The following is a 15,740-nucleotide window of genomic DNA, read 5'->3' as shown; positions in this document are numbered from 1 at the left end:
TTAGAAACACCTTGAAGTATAGTAGAGGATATAAAACAGGACAGCAAAAGTCTCATAAAACTGCATAATTTCCTATGCAAATGTACTAGAGTTAAGTTTGAAAGACAATTTTCTTGCTCAAGTTAATATTCCATAATTCCTGAATTGAGGGTTACTATGAGTTTTCTGTGTTTAGATGCTGTCAGTGCATGGTGTTACATACTGAATAGAAATATAAAGAATTACAGTTGAAGGGTCTTACATTCTAGAGCTACTCTGTATACAAAAGAATAAAAATGACTTTTCTGTCATAACATCTTCCAATTAAATGTTAAAGGGTTGGCAATAACTATAAGTAGAATTAGCAGTAATTTTCTGATCAGTAATGTAGTTTTGACTAAAATGATTGCTAGAGGTCTTAAAGTCCAGCTGATTTTACAAATTAAATAAAAAGGCATTTTAGGGCATGAACACAATGATTTACTTTATACTAGTGGTACACATTGAAACTGCTCCAGCTTTTAAGTTATCTTAAAAAATTCACTGAAATTTATTGACAAATAATGAAAGCTTTTTTTTTAATTATTTTTATTTTTAAACATGAGAGAACCAAGTTAAATAAAGAAATTACAAAAAAAGCAAAGTTAACTCATTTCACAGTATGAATTTTAGAATTCTTTTTCCTTTTGACCTTCATTTTAATATGATAAATGAATTAAAATAAAGGTCTCCCTTTGGGAATATTTTGGCTTCTGCTCATACAGACAAAACACTGCAAAGAAATGGGTTACTGGTGATATATGGGAACAGTTGTTCTGGTGTCATGACAAATAGTGTAAAGAATTACCAAAGCCTGAACACAAACAAGAACCAGTTCTTCTCCTTGGTTAAGGTTCACTGTACAAAGAAGAAAAAGAAGATACATAAGAAATGATTTTATAAATTCCAACAGTAGGTTGAAACTCTGAAATATTCTATAAGGACTTCCTGTTCTTCCCTAGTACTGCTTCTTGCAGGGCATGGTAAGGATTGCTGCCTGTTAGGAAGGACATGAAGGACATAATTAATGCCTAAGAGCTAGGGGGAATAGCTATGAAGGCTGCTCCAAGTCATGGGGTAGGAAAGCACTTTCCTTGGTAGACTGCTTTGCTTCCTGCTCTCTATATTCCACCCTGGCGAGATTTTGATTAGTACAATTGGAGTAACATGGTATTACAGTGGAAATATTCTGATTACAGCAGTAAATTAAATTAATATTAAGGCATACAAATTTAGCAGTGATGCCCACAGACAAAAAAAGTAAAATCACAAATGCCAAGTAGCTCTTGCTTGAAACTGAAAACAAGCTTAATTTGAGAGAAGTTGAGGAAACGTACCTGGCTAGCTGCTACTGAAAGAGAATGCTATTGTTCCCCCGCAAGGTTTCAAATTTTGCCAGAGCCTTATTTTGGTCATCTAGTCCACTCCCTGCAATGAGGGACATTCAACCAGATCAGGCTGCTCAGAGCCCTGTCCAACCTGACATTGAATATTTCCAGAGATAAGACATCTCCCACCTTTCTGGGCAAACTGTGCCAGTACCTTCCCACCTTCATTGTGAAAAATGTCTTCCTTATATCTAGCCTAAATCTACCTTCCTTTAGTTTAAAACTGTTACCATTTTTCCTATCACAACACGTCCTACTAAAAAGTCTGCCACCATCTTTCTTTAATTTCCCTTTAATTACTGAAAGATCACAATAAGGTCTTCCCAGAGCCATCTCTTCTCCAGGCTGAACAATCCCAACTCTCAGCTTTTCTTATGTTAGGGGTCCCATATCTGAATGCAGTACTCCGAGTGTGGTCTCATGATAGCAGAGTATGGGGGCACAGTCACCTCTCTCAACCTGCTGATCAAGCTTTTGATGCAGCCCAGGATATGGTTGGCTTTCTGGGCTATGAGGACACATTGCCTGCTCATGTCCAGTAAAGGGAGTACAGTGTTGGCCTTCGTTCTAAAAGAATTAATGTAACATCTTCAAATACATGTAAATACCAGGATAGGTTCTGGAAAAAGACTGCTGGTATGGAAGTGCATCAACCGCACAGAAAGATGTAGTTGAACTGACACTACTTTATACCAAATATAAAGTAAAAAATACAGGTAGATCAATCCCATTTTTGTTTGAAAACAAAGTGTTGTGAACAGCCAAACTTAATAGTTTTCTGCTAATACTACTTTTTTTTCCCATTAATCTCTTGAACTCCTCTACCTAAGTATACTGTTACTCCTAATAGGAAGTTTAAAAAGAGATGAACAAATGTCAAGACAGCAGCCAAGTTTCAGCTATATTCTCTTTAAGTCTATGAATTCTTCACTTCCTGCCACATTCAGTAGCATCTAAATAATATACTTGGGATATTAGAATAAAATACAGGATGCATTTTCCTATTTTCATTTCAGCTATGACTGTTTGGTTTATCAGCTTCTGAATCTGCTTGATTGTTTATCTGTACTTCCATCATATTTGTAACTGATAAACTGTTCCTAAAGTATGGACTCTTCCAGGCTTCTTTCAACACCAGGTACAAATATTGTATTTTAGGCACAACAGCACAAACACTTCTGTTGACTGTAGTACTATTTCACTTGACTTTGATCATAAAGCCTTTATCAGATGAGAGCAATATAGACAAGATTTTACTGACTACTTAACACATTGGGATCCTCCATCATCTGATAAAGATCACACACTATACCAGGCAGTAAGAGGAAATACAGCTATAGACCAGTCATCCTTTTGGGTAGGTCTTTCCTGACATAAGAGCTTCAATATTTATATACAAGCTGAGTTTCCACCTACAGTGGCAGATTTATTTTGGACTGGTTTTAATCTTTACTTCTAAATCACAATAAACAGAAGGAAACTTCATATTTCCTCCTGCTGTTTTTACGTCCTCATACTTTCAAACACCAAACAGCATTATGCAAGTGAACATGGCTTGAAAATTATGTTCTATACCTTAATAAAGGCAAGAATTAAGATACTTTATTGAGTGCTCAAAAAGAATAATTTTGTCTCAAAGCAGAAAGATTTAGCTTTTGCTTACTACCATTTTCTTCAGTACAAGTATTCCAGACAGGAAAACAAGACATACTTCCATTTATTGAAATGTTAGGGAATATCAGGTTGGAAATAAAATTAATATATTATGTACTAAGGAATTTTTGCTCCCTTTAAGTCTGTGAGAAATGTGGCAGCCCTTTTTATAGACTCATGTGAAATGTAATAACCTCATCCTCAGATCGGAGAATATCTGAAAATTGAATTAACCTGAGAGGCAAAGAGGGGGAAAGTGAATTACAAAGCATTTCTCTTTCACTGACTTCAGTGTCATAGCTATCACATAAAGAAAGAAAAATGTGTATTTTCCCAACTTGATCTGTTCTTTATTTCTAAGTATTACTAAGAAGAAAGTAACTAAACCAGTCTTCTATTTCCAGACACTTACTGTATAAGCAGTGTAAGTTTTCAGCACTACAGGAAACACATTTCAGGCTCTGTTAGGGATGCTACACAGCAACTTATATAACTGGCCTGATTGTAAAACAGAGAAGGTGATAGTTCAACCTATCTTTTGTTCTTATCTTGAATTGTAGACTTTGTGGCATGGTATTGTGGAACACAGAAATAAAAAAAAAAATAGAAAGAAGGCAAATACTAAACCAGAAAACTCTGTAACTGTGGATAGTTGCACCATCTTGCTTTTTAAAAAAACTGTTAGGTATAATCCTGTACAGATAAAATTAAGACTTACAGGATTATGTTGAGAAGATAGAAAGGTGTCTCTCTGTTTTGAAGGAATACTTACCATAACATTGAAGAGAACAAAATGATGCTGATTACTGACCTTGTCTAGGAAATACCGCCTTAGTGGAAATAAAACTAAGCCTTGCTGTATATGTTCTTTTTACACCTCTAAAAGATAGCATCCTCTAGGATACACTGTCCTACACAAGACAAAATCTAGAACCACTGGATGAGTCTTCCTGAGGACAGATTGCCCATGAGAAAAAGCTATCCTCTTGAAGTTCTACAGAGCAAAGTCTAAAAACTCTTATCTTACTGATTCACTATAAGACATTCTGACTAATGGATGCAGTGATAGAACCTGTCAGACAGTATTTTATGACAAAATGTTTTCAATGAATAGAAGGTGTGTTAACAGAAAACATCACATGGTAGTCAAATGTTCATCTTCTTTATGATAAAAAGCCAACAAATTAAGGATTTAATAATTTAATTTAGACACAACGAAAAATATGTAAATACTTTGTGCTCTTTTTATTTTTCCCTCACAATCTAAGTACATAATTTTATGCAGTCTCATCTGTAGCTTCTATACTGCTCTTTCTGATAGTACTTCCTATCCTACTTTTTTCATTATTGATCAGTGCGTTGACCTACGAGAAATTTCCTTTTTTTTTTTTAAATGTGGCTATCTTACTCAGCTTGTTACACTAGAAAGATTGTGCACTCAAATTCATTGACTGTCTATAAAAATACGATTTCTTTTCCGCATGACATCTATGATAGGAAATGTTAAAGAAACGTGAAAATAATCACAGTATTTATGCATTCTTTCTACTCAGAAAGAGAATGCACTCTCCTCCACTAATGATCTTCCATGGCAACTAATCTAAACAGATAAACGAGCTCAAAATATCTTTGTATCAATATATACACTTCAATAATGTACCTTGACAAAATACCAGTTCAATAGTCAAAATGTTGTCCTACCCAGCTGGTATGGTCTTTGTGAAGTTAAATTAAAATAGGAGACAAATGAGAATCATATAGGGAAGTAATAGGAGACCACCATGGCCTTAACTATGATGGTCTAAGAAATTTCTTGATGCTTTCTGTAGTAAAGAACTGTAATGATAGTTTGGTGGGGTTTTTGCTGTTTGGTTTGGGTTTTTATCTGTTTGTTTTGTTTGGGGGTTCTTCTTTTTGAGATCACAGAAGGCCATGTTCTTGAGACAAAAAAAATTAGAAATAGGGAACCCAAAGTAAGAGTGTCCTCTGTTCAGCAGTAGCAGTCAATTTTTCTCCTTCTTAGTAGCTGGTGCAGACTTTCAGCCTGGGAGCAGAGCTGATAACACTGATGGTTTTCAGTTGTTGCTCAGTTATGTTTACTCTGACCAAGGACTTTGTAAGTCTCATGCTCTGCTAGGGAGGAGGAGAAGCCGGGAGGAAGCAGAGACAGGACACCTGACTCAAGCTAGCCAAAGAGGTATTCCATACCACAGCACGCCATGCCCAGGGAGGTAACTGGGAGTTACCCAGAAGGGCTTGCTCTCTTCTGGGTTGGGCTCATTTTGGCGGATGGTATCGTACTCTCTTCCCTTGTTATTTCCCTTATCATTATTATTATTGATGGCAGCAGTAGTGTTTTGTGTTATACCTTAGTTACTCGACTGCTCTTATCTCAACCCATGGGAGTTACATTCTTTCGATTCTCCTCCTCATCCCTCTGGGAGTGGCAGGGGGGTGGAATGAAAGAAAAGGGGGGGGGGGTGAGAGAGAGACTATGTGGTTGGGTTTAAACCACGGCAGAGAGGAACTTCTTACAAAGGCATGTAGTGATAGAGCAAGGGGGACTGGCTTTAAACTGAAAGAGGGGAGGTTCAGATTAGATAATAGGAAAAAAAATCTTCACTATGAGGGTGGTAATGCACTGGCACAAGTTACTCAGAGATGTTGAGAATGATCCATTCCTGGAAGAGTTCAAGGCCTGCCTGGATGGGGCTTGGAGCAACCTGGTCCAGTGGAAGATGGGAACCTGTGCCTGCTCATGGTAGGGGGTTGGAACTAGATTAATTTTAAGGTTGTTTCCAACCCAAACCATTCTAGGATTCATATGGCCACCATATATTCCCCTCTCATCTGCATCTTAGCATGCAATTTTGCTCCAGTTAATCAAAGTATACTGATTCCATCAAAACTGCATGCAGAAATGTTGCTTTCTTTTACCAGGTGGATGGACCTGGGAAAAGGGCAATCCACATGTGAACACTGCTAATCCAAACACCAGGATCTGCCTGTCTTACTGATAGAACAACTAATTCTGGAAAAAAATTCCAGGCACATCAAGGACAAGAAATTCTTCTGGAGTAGTCAGCATGGCTCCACAAAGAGAAGTCATGCTTGACCCACCTAGTTAACTTGCATTATTGACAGGCCTGATAGATAAGAACAGAAAAATGGCTAGTGCTGAGCCTTCAGTAAGGCCTTTGACGATGTTTCCCATAAGAGCCTCATAGTCCCCCAGGCTGTTTCTGTAGGGGCTGGATGAGCAGACAGTGAGGTGGATTGAAAACTTTGAACGGCTGGTCCCAGAGGGTAGTGATCGGTGATGCAAAATCTAATTGGAAAATTGTAACTAGTGGTCTACCCCAGAGGTCAGTACTGGGTCTAGGCCTGTTCAGCATCTTCACTGATGATCTGAATGATGGGGCAGAGTGTACCCTCAGCAGGTTTGCTGATGGTGCAAAGTTGGGATGAGTGGCTGATAGGCCAGAGGGTTGTGTTGCTAACCAGTGGACCCCAACAGGTTGGAGAAATGGGCTGACAGGAACACTGGGGAGTTTAGCAAGCAAGGAAGAGCCCCATGCACCAGGGATATGCTGGGGGGAGGATGGGAGGGGGGAAGGAGGGGCCCCTCAGCCAGAAAGGTGGTTGGCAAAAAGGGTCTTAGGGGTCCCAGTAACCACCAAGTATACATAGCCAGTGATGTGCCCTTGTAGCAAAGGTGGCTACCGGTATCCTGAGCTGCAATAGGCAAAGTATTGCCAAGCAGGCTAAGGCAGGTGCTCCTTCCCCTCTATTCAGCACTGGCGAGGTCTGTGTTGAGTTCTGGGCTCCTCAATACCAGAGAGACATGGACATACTGGACAGAGTCCAACAAAGGTCCAGGAAAATAACTGAGGGACTGGAGCATCTCACATACAAGAAAAAGCTGAAAGAGCTGAGGCTGTTTAACCTGCAGAAGAGAAGGCTCAAGCGGGGGGGGGGGATTTCATCCATGTATGCAAACACCTGATGGGAAGATGCAAAGGTGACACAGCCACATTCTTTTCTGTGGTGCGCAGTAACAGGACAAGAGGCAGTGGCCACAAACTGAAACACAGGGCGTTCCTTCTGAACATCAGGAAACACTTTTTCACTGTGAAGTTGCCTCAAAGGATTGTGGCGTTTCCATCCTTGGAGATATTCAAAAGCTGTCTGGACATGATCCTGGGCAACCAGTTGTAGGTTGCTCTGGTTTAGCACGGGAGTTGCACCTGATGATCTTCACAGGTCCCTTCCATTCTCAACTATTCTGTGTTCTATGATTCTGTGAACTCTATAGGAGGCTCCATGTTCAGTAAAATTCCAAACTGGTGCCTGTGTTAGAGGACACTATGCATGTATTCCTCTGTTCTTTCTCCCTAGTCGTCAGCTTCAGAGACAGTTATATCATGGGAACACTGTATCACTAACTTAAGCCTTAAACACAGCCCCTTATCACTGACTGATCCAATCTGAAATATTACTTTTCCCAGTTCACTACCATCCCAAAGACATCACCAGAATTAAGTAAGATGGAATAGCCAAGGACCAGAGCTATTTCAGTGGAAAATCTAGCAACTGAATTCAACCCAAATCCCATAGCAGTTCAAACTCTAGACTATGCATTAGAACAGAACAGCATGCATTCAAACACTGTTTATTCATTGTGGCATGAATACTGCACTTAAACCACTAAATAACATTTATCAAATGAATTTGTTAAATATATGTCTAGGCTGTCAAGGCCTGAAAAATCTACATCCTGATAGACATCAGTACTGTCGTTTCTCTGGAGTAGGAGCATTGTAAGAACTCCATACTACAATTATATTTAGTTTTATTATACAACAACTTACCTCCAGTACAACTATTACTAGATGACAATCTCTGTCATCTAGTTCCTGAATGCTATTATACCACCAAAACAATGTAAAAATATTCATTAAAATGAATGAGTTAGAATATTTTAACTACGGCAAAATATAAAACTGCCTTTCTGTTAACTATTTGGACAAGTCCCTCCATCAGTTTGCAATCTGTTTACACCTGGGAGATTTTCATTATGAAATCTTACTGGCTTAAGACCTATAAAGGTTTTTGAATATTTAATATTTTCCTCAAAGCCCAATTTTTGGAAGTGAATGAATCCAAAAAGCTTCTACTTCCAACTTTCTTTCCCCTTTTAAGGAACTGTAATTGAAGCAGAGAAAATAATAACTAAATGGTTTTGAAAACTGGTATACAATCTATTAATTTTCCTTCTTGGTGTGTAACTACTGCTATTTTAACATTTGGGATTGACAAGAGGCTTAAGCATTTTTTCTTTTGAAAGATAGAAACAAAACTCACCCAGGCACACATTAATGACTTCAGATTTACTTCTACTTTCAGTTATTGAGGAAGGAGAAAACTGTCCATATTTACTTCAAAACCCTGCTTTTGCAAAGGCCTTTCAGAATATCTTTCAATTTTATAATTTTATTCTCCCATAAATAAACATTAAATATTTGTCCCTTAATTAAAAGTGTTTCCATTTTAGGTCTTGTATTCCATCTCGGTTGGCTCTTCCTTGTCAGCCAGTAGTTTCAGTATCTATGACTTTACAGTGCTTCACTTAACAGCCAGTTGGGTATCAAGTAACTCCTGCCATAGGAACAAATACTCTGTAAGATGTTTTACAAAAGGAATCAAAATATTAGAACACAGTCAACAGGCCATGCTCTGCAGTTCACCCAGACTGTTTTAATGGTCTATAATTTTAAATGGGTGCCACTTATTAGCAAGTTGAAGAATAATTAGAGCCCCTAGTTGTTCAGGACATTAGTTTTTCTGCAGTAAACTAATGCAGAAAGATGAGAAAAATCAGAGACAATTTCCTGAAAAAGCAAAAAGGTTAGAAATACTCTTCTATGCCTTCAGACTCAACACATCATCTTGGAACAGAACAAGCCATACAGAAGGTACAATAAACCTCAGTAATCCATTACCACATTACTTCAGAGCAATTAGAACATGGTAAGTAGGGGGAAAATAAGTTTTGTATTTGAATTCAAAACATTTGTTTAAGCAAAATGGTGGTGAAACTCACTGACTTTTGATAAATTTCTGGTGGTATGAGTCAAAACAACTGGAAAAGCAACTTTCTTACTGTCAGGTCAAAGTAATAATTTCTCATACCAGCATCCCTGCTAAACATCTCTATCACAAAGCTCCACAAAAATGAAGAGGACCTCACAAAGCCTTTCACTTGGAGAACCTGTGTACACCTAAAAGGTTTTGCTGCTTGCAGTTACTACTTGTAGACCTGTGGTCTGCTGCATTACAACGGGAGATTTATAGTCACTTGGAGGGTTTGTAGATCACTCTTAGTAATAAGTGGCTTTAGCTCCGAAGACAGTAAATCAATGGTTTCAACAGTCCTAAGACTGCAGCATTAAAAGGATTCCATTGTTCTACAGAGAACACCAAGCACTTTGCACACAGGTGCCTGAAAGTAATTGATGGCAGAGATCCTTTCTTAGGTATGCATGCCTGAACTGTATTCAATTCAGGGCCATTCTCAACATGCCATTGTTTTATGTAATTCACACAAGTTGCCATTGTACATTTGCTATTCGTCAGGGGATGTAATCTGAATCTTGTCAAATTATACTGTCCTGATATCTTCTTCCCTACTCTAAATAATTAAGACTTGAGACTTGCAAGACCTGGAGGGGGAGGGAGAAGAAGATAAATGTGTGTTTCAAGGGGGCAGGAAGGACAGGAAAAGAATAAGTAAGGTTGCAAGGGTAAAATGGCAATGAAATGTGGAAATAGGCATCCACTTAAGAAAGATATGTTATACAGTTGTCCTTAGGACTGTGAAAGCAAAGCTATTATTCTATGTTGGACATATTCTTTTCAGCTCCCTAAAATGTTGCATACAAATGGTAATTCCTAGGAGGGCAGGGATTTTTACCGTACTAAATATTCCTAGCTCACAGGTATTATAAGCAGCACTTGCAAGAATACAGAGTCTTACTAAAATGAAGAGACCCGTTACACAACATGGTTGCCAGCACAGATATATAGCACTCCTAATATATTTTTTAAGATAAATAATAAAAAACTATATTCATGAAGGAAATACATGTGCCTCTATTGTAACTATGTCAACCTGTTCCAGCTTCTACTAAGTTCACAACAAAAATATTTTTTTTTTCTTGTTATCTTATTTAGGAGGATATGGGGGAAGATAACCAAGTCAAGACTTCCTAGTCACAATGCAAAGTTCTTTTTCATGTTATCACCTGCTAATGAAAGCAGCTTTTAACAAGCACTACAATCATGACAAAGCTGGTAGTTTAAGCTTTGCAGGGTCTGGTGGTGTCTCTGACTCCATTTTCAGTTAAATACTTCCAATAAACTTCTGCTAAGCATCCTTCAACATTTCTTCCTAGAATTGTTATTCACTGCAGAGCTATTCTCACTTTTTGCCCCCTTTTTATTAAAACAATACACTAAATCACTTTCTCTAAGTAACTGACAGGACTAGTGCTAAAATGCCAGGAGGAGAAACTTGGGATTCAAATGGGCTTTTGTTTTGACAGTTTGCTTTGGAGGGTGGGGTATTGATTTCTTCAAAGAAAATATTGCCCCAGGAGTCTAAATTGGATGGGTTGCTAGACCTGCATTTCACAGTTCCTTCTCTAGCCCATCCCTAACATGCTTAAAATTCTCAACAGCAATTGTGTTAACAAATTTCTCTGAAGAACTCCTTTCTCAGAGTGCTTTAAGACAATATGAACAGGCACAAAGTAGAGCTTATGCAGGAACCCCTATTTTTGTAAACTTAGAGATACAGAGTGTTTTAAACCCCAGTTCTCATGTCCTTCTGGGGTCTGAAGAGCTGATGGACTCGGTAAGCCTAACTGACACAGGATCTTTGAGATATCACTAGGCCATCCTTCTCCTAAATGTTTCTTCCTTGTTATTGAATCACTTCTTCCCCATCCTGCAAAGTATAGTGGCATTTCTGAAGAGAGATTTACCAGCTATCCTGGATTAAAATTTCACTCCCACTTTTAAATTTCTAGTATAAAAGCCCTTACATGTAAAGAAAAAAAAAGAAAAGAAAAAAGCTTTTGTGTCATTCTTGGACTCGGCATAAACTATACCAACGAAAACAGTTGGCATGAGGTTTGAATCACAGATAATGAAAAGGTTATGTACTGTTCCTCATTCCTGTTCCTAGTCACTCACTCTCCCTCTCCCACTCTTTCTTACAGTTGCTTATCTGTTCCACACTGAGCAATTTCAGGGGGTTAAAAGCAGAAAGACTGCTTTGAAGGTATTTTGTTTTGGTTTTAATTTAATTTTGGGACAAAAATTAACTACCCTTCTGAAGAATGAAGACATCCACAAAAGGATTTAAACCACAAGGAGGAATTTTACCAGTTTCGCAACATAACCTCCAATGAAAATAGAAATACAATCTCTCTCTGATTCCTAGGATTATGAACAAGTATAGAAGCATGCAGTGCATACAGCCTAAGTAAAAAGTGTACTTATTTTTTTTTTAAAAAAATGACATCATCTCAGGAAATATCCTCAGAAAAAAAATGTATACAATATTCAGAGTTTAAATTATTTCTTCTCTTGCCCATTTTTAGCTCCTGAGCCGATTATTCCTTTCCTTCTACTTGTTTCTGAAGTTGTTTTCTGATCTCCCTCCTGCTTCTTTGGTTTTGGCTTGTTGTTGGGTTTTTTTCCTTGTATCAGGCTTCCCTGCTATTGTTTGTGTCTTCTACATGTCTGTTTATTCAAAAGTTATTTTCAAGATGTGATCTCCTAAAGACATAGAAAGGAGAAGAACACGTGATAAAATGAACGTAGAAAGCATGTGCAGGGCTGGAGAATGTGTATGTGTCTTTAATCTTAAATCAGAACTATATTTTGCAAGTATGTTGTTTAAAAATGTTACATTCTTTATCAGTGCCCTAGTCTGTGTCTGTATACACACAAGTGTGTATTTGGGGTTTTTTTTTTCATTGACATTGCTCTCTTCATCTGGAGAACTGAGGTGCCAGAAAGTAGACACCTGAAGCCCACTGGGAGGGTTCTCAGCTGTACCTCATGTACCTTCTTCATTTAGATAAGATGTTTTTCTGGCTTAGCTTTACACATGTAAGTAGTTTATTGGCCTTATCCTATAATGATACTCACTTGAAGTGATAAGAGAGCCTATCAATAGAGGAAATAAAGATCATTAGTCAAAGTGGAACACTGTGTACCATAGAATGAAGAGTTGGAACACCTCAAATGAAGAAGGTCAAGTCGATTATAGTGTAAAACAGTACACTGACATGCAATGGAAGTTTCATATTATACACAGACATGTTAACTTATTTCATATAGCGTATGAAAGCAAACTGTATAAAGACTCTTCTTCCAGTTTCATTTGCAGCAATACTTAGACTTGCCCAAGAGATGCGAGTATTCTTCATACACACAAAAATAAAAAAAGCAGCTTATTTCCCACGAACCCCAAACCATTAGGCACTTCTTCATATATTTGGGATGCTTCTGAGATTTTACATACAATAGTTCATGTTGCTGAATGCCTTGTCTTCACCAATTTACATTCTGAATGTACACAACATGATCAAGTCCCAAAAAATCCAGAATCTTCTATTATATGCATGTTTCTACAAGCCATATACATCATAACTGAAACTTTTTAAAAAAAACAAACAACAGCAACAACAAAAAACAGACAACCCCAAACCAAACCAGAAACACGCAACAAAAACCAACCAACCAAAACAAAACCCCCACAAACCCCTAAAGTTATTCTAATGCAAGAGAAGGGAAAATATTCTCATGCACCTTTCATCCCCAGCTACCAACTGCAATTCCCAGAAAACGTTTTGCTGATGCATTACCCTATCATCCACCAGTAAAATAGCTCTGCCGATCTGTAGCCATGGAGGAGTTTTCATGGGTAGGAACACTGCCTCCCCAGCAACACACCAGCATTTTGGCTTTACCTTTGGCCTCCTTCAGGTAGTAAAGAGATATAATGGCAGATGTTCTAAATTTTCTTCCTCAGTTCTTTTCTACCTGCTTTTGTATTTATAAAACAACTTTGAACCGGCATAGGATTTTGTCATTCAAAATCTGATACACTTCTGATCTACTTTCCAGAACCACTGACGTACCAAGGCAGATAGAAAGCTGGCAGGCTGAGCTTCCCACCCACCCCTCCATTTCCCCCTCTCATTGACTTATATGAACACCTTCATGGTTTCTTCATTAATAAGCTGATGAGCAGTGAGTATACATTTCTGCTTTTCTGTATTTTATTTCTGACCAGTGGGGAAAGCAGGAGCATTCATTGTCTCTAAGTGGAATACAGCAGTTGTCCATTGCTTCTTCAGAGACGATGTCCAGAGTAGTGTAGGATTGCAATTACAAATGTGAAGAGAGAAAAGAACAAAGCTTGACATCTTTGGGGAAGGAAAATGATGAAGTTGATAGATACTATCTCTTAGTAAGAGACACGCTCTGTGCAGCTATGGAAGAAGTGCAGAACCAGCAACTTCCAGCTCCTAAACTCCAAGGGCAATAAGTGTTTTATCAAGAGTTTATAATGAGGACTTCACAGTAGATTGGCTCATCTTAATCCAAGCTAATCTTAATCTAGGCCATTTAAATTTAAGTATACAACAATCTAACTGTTCCGATAGCTTCACAGGGTTTCTCAGACAGCACTGATATGATCGTGCAGCAATGCTATTACTCTATACAACTGTGGCACATGTACAAAACAGCAAAGCCTTAATAACACAAAGGGTATATACTTATTTAGAAGAGTATTTCAAGAAGTAGATTCAAATAAACCACCTGTATATTAGTTTAGTTAGCACAATTTTGTAGAGACTCAGTGTTGTCACTGTTTTTTCTGTATGTAGTTTCCCCAGCTTTCTAGTTGATATAACCCTCCAATAAAAGTCAATTAAGACAAAACTGTTTTTATGTAATCGAGGTAATGCAGCAACCATCTGAATACAAACTATTTGAAAGATGTAGTCCAACATTGATTCAGATGTTTATATATATCTGTGGTTAAGCAAGTGAAACCCAAGATGCAGGTATCACTAAAATATACTTGACAGTATCACTTCTACATAACCGCCTTCTTACTTCTAAAATATTTTATTTGGAGACAGCATTTTTCCACCTAAACTTTTCTGTGCTTATGCTCTAGACAGAACATACCTAAGCACACCTTTTTACATCTTCCATTCTCTCTGTGACATGAAAAATCCATGGAATGTGATTCTGGTATCCCAAATGAGTATTAATAGTACAAGTACAGAAAAGTATTTTTAGGATTTTCAGCTGATCATACCTTCTGAGTTGAAATTGGTTTAGAGGTGATTAATTGAAAATTAAAAATGACAGTTTGAGTGTCAGCCAAACTGAAGGTCTGTTTTTAGATCCAAATGTAAATGGACTGAAAACTATAGCATCAAGATAATAAATACATTCCAGTTAAACAGTGACTCTTCTAGTTCAGCAGCACTATTAATATGATTGATTATAGAAAAGTCACAGATCAAAACATAACAGAGCATTCATATAAATGCACTTAAACTACACTGAAGTTGGACTAAGTCCCTGTTTTTCACTGATAGATTCTAATTTCTTGAAGAAAATTCTACCTGCTCTAAAGCTTGTATTTTTTCAGCTGTATCAGAAGGTCTAATAATACACATCGTCTTTCTCTGTAAATCACACTCTTACAGTAATTCAGCAACGTGCTGCAAGTGGAGAAGACTAAGTTCATATGTGTAGTTCACAGGGTCCATTTTTGATAGTGCTAGCTGATATAGCAACCAGTCATAATCAAGACACTAGTATATCATAAATTGGAATAGGCATTGTATAAGCAATAATTTCTGTTTCATTGCTGTAAGAAGTTTTTCCCAGGAGCAACAGTAATGAAAGGTTTCAAGAAGTCAGGTGGGGAAGCCACAACCACAGTCCTGGGCATTGAAAACGAGCTAAATAACCCACCGGGACAGAAGATGATCACATTGCTGAGCACTGTGTAGGGCAATATTATGAAATCAGGACAGAATACAGTAAACCCCCTGAAAATGGGTCAGTGGACTTATAATAAGCTTTCTTCATTTACGCTGGGTGGGAGAAGGGAAAGGAGGAAGGGAAAGAACATGTATTAATATATAACTCTACTCACCGATTTTGGCCAGGCTGGCCACGAGTATCCAGAGTGTAATGACATAAGGGTCCTTGACGTGATCCCATTTGAAAGAGACGATGGCAAAGCTTTGAGACTGGTTGCTATTTATAGGGCTTCCCGAGCTTCTCTGTCCCAGCGCCACTGGGAGAGCCATCAGCCCCAGGAGGAACCCCACTCCAGATAGCTGCCTCATCTCCAAGCCACACAACAAAATCCTGCTTCCCCTTCCCTGAGAAATCCCGCCTCTTCGGAGGTCCTTGGGGGCGAGGTCCTTGTCCCTTCGCAGAGACGCGACCGAAGACTGTGGACCGCGGGACACGGGTGCAGGAGGCAGAAAGGGTCCTATCCCGCCACCGTCGGCACTGCCACACCGGCTGGCTCAGGTGCTGCTTTGCATGGGGTGGCCAAGGACGGGTCAG

At 38.4% G+C, this 15,740-nt stretch overlaps 1 protein-coding gene across 1 annotated transcript in view; it reads right to left on the bottom strand.

Annotated features, from left to right (window-relative positions):
- The window catches only part of SLC9A3 (solute carrier family 9 member A3), a 45,846-nt gene extending 30,332 nt beyond the window's left edge, over window positions 1–15,514 (bottom strand). The window contains exon 1 of the mRNA XM_005149850.2: window positions 15,319–15,514. Coding sequence (XP_005149907.2) covers window positions 15,319–15,514 — 196 coding nt within the window. The remainder of the gene's footprint in view (window positions 1–15,318) is intronic.
- Between the last annotated feature and the right edge of the window lie 226 nt (window positions 15,515–15,740).

This window comes from Melopsittacus undulatus, chromosome 1, assembly GCF_012275295.1.
Source record: "Melopsittacus undulatus isolate bMelUnd1 chromosome 1, bMelUnd1.mat.Z, whole genome shotgun sequence".
NCBI classification, from domain to species: domain Eukaryota; kingdom Metazoa; phylum Chordata; class Aves; order Psittaciformes; family Psittaculidae; genus Melopsittacus; species Melopsittacus undulatus.
The sequence above is the reverse complement of the archived record's forward strand: the minus strand, read 5'-3'. Positions and strand labels throughout refer to the sequence as shown.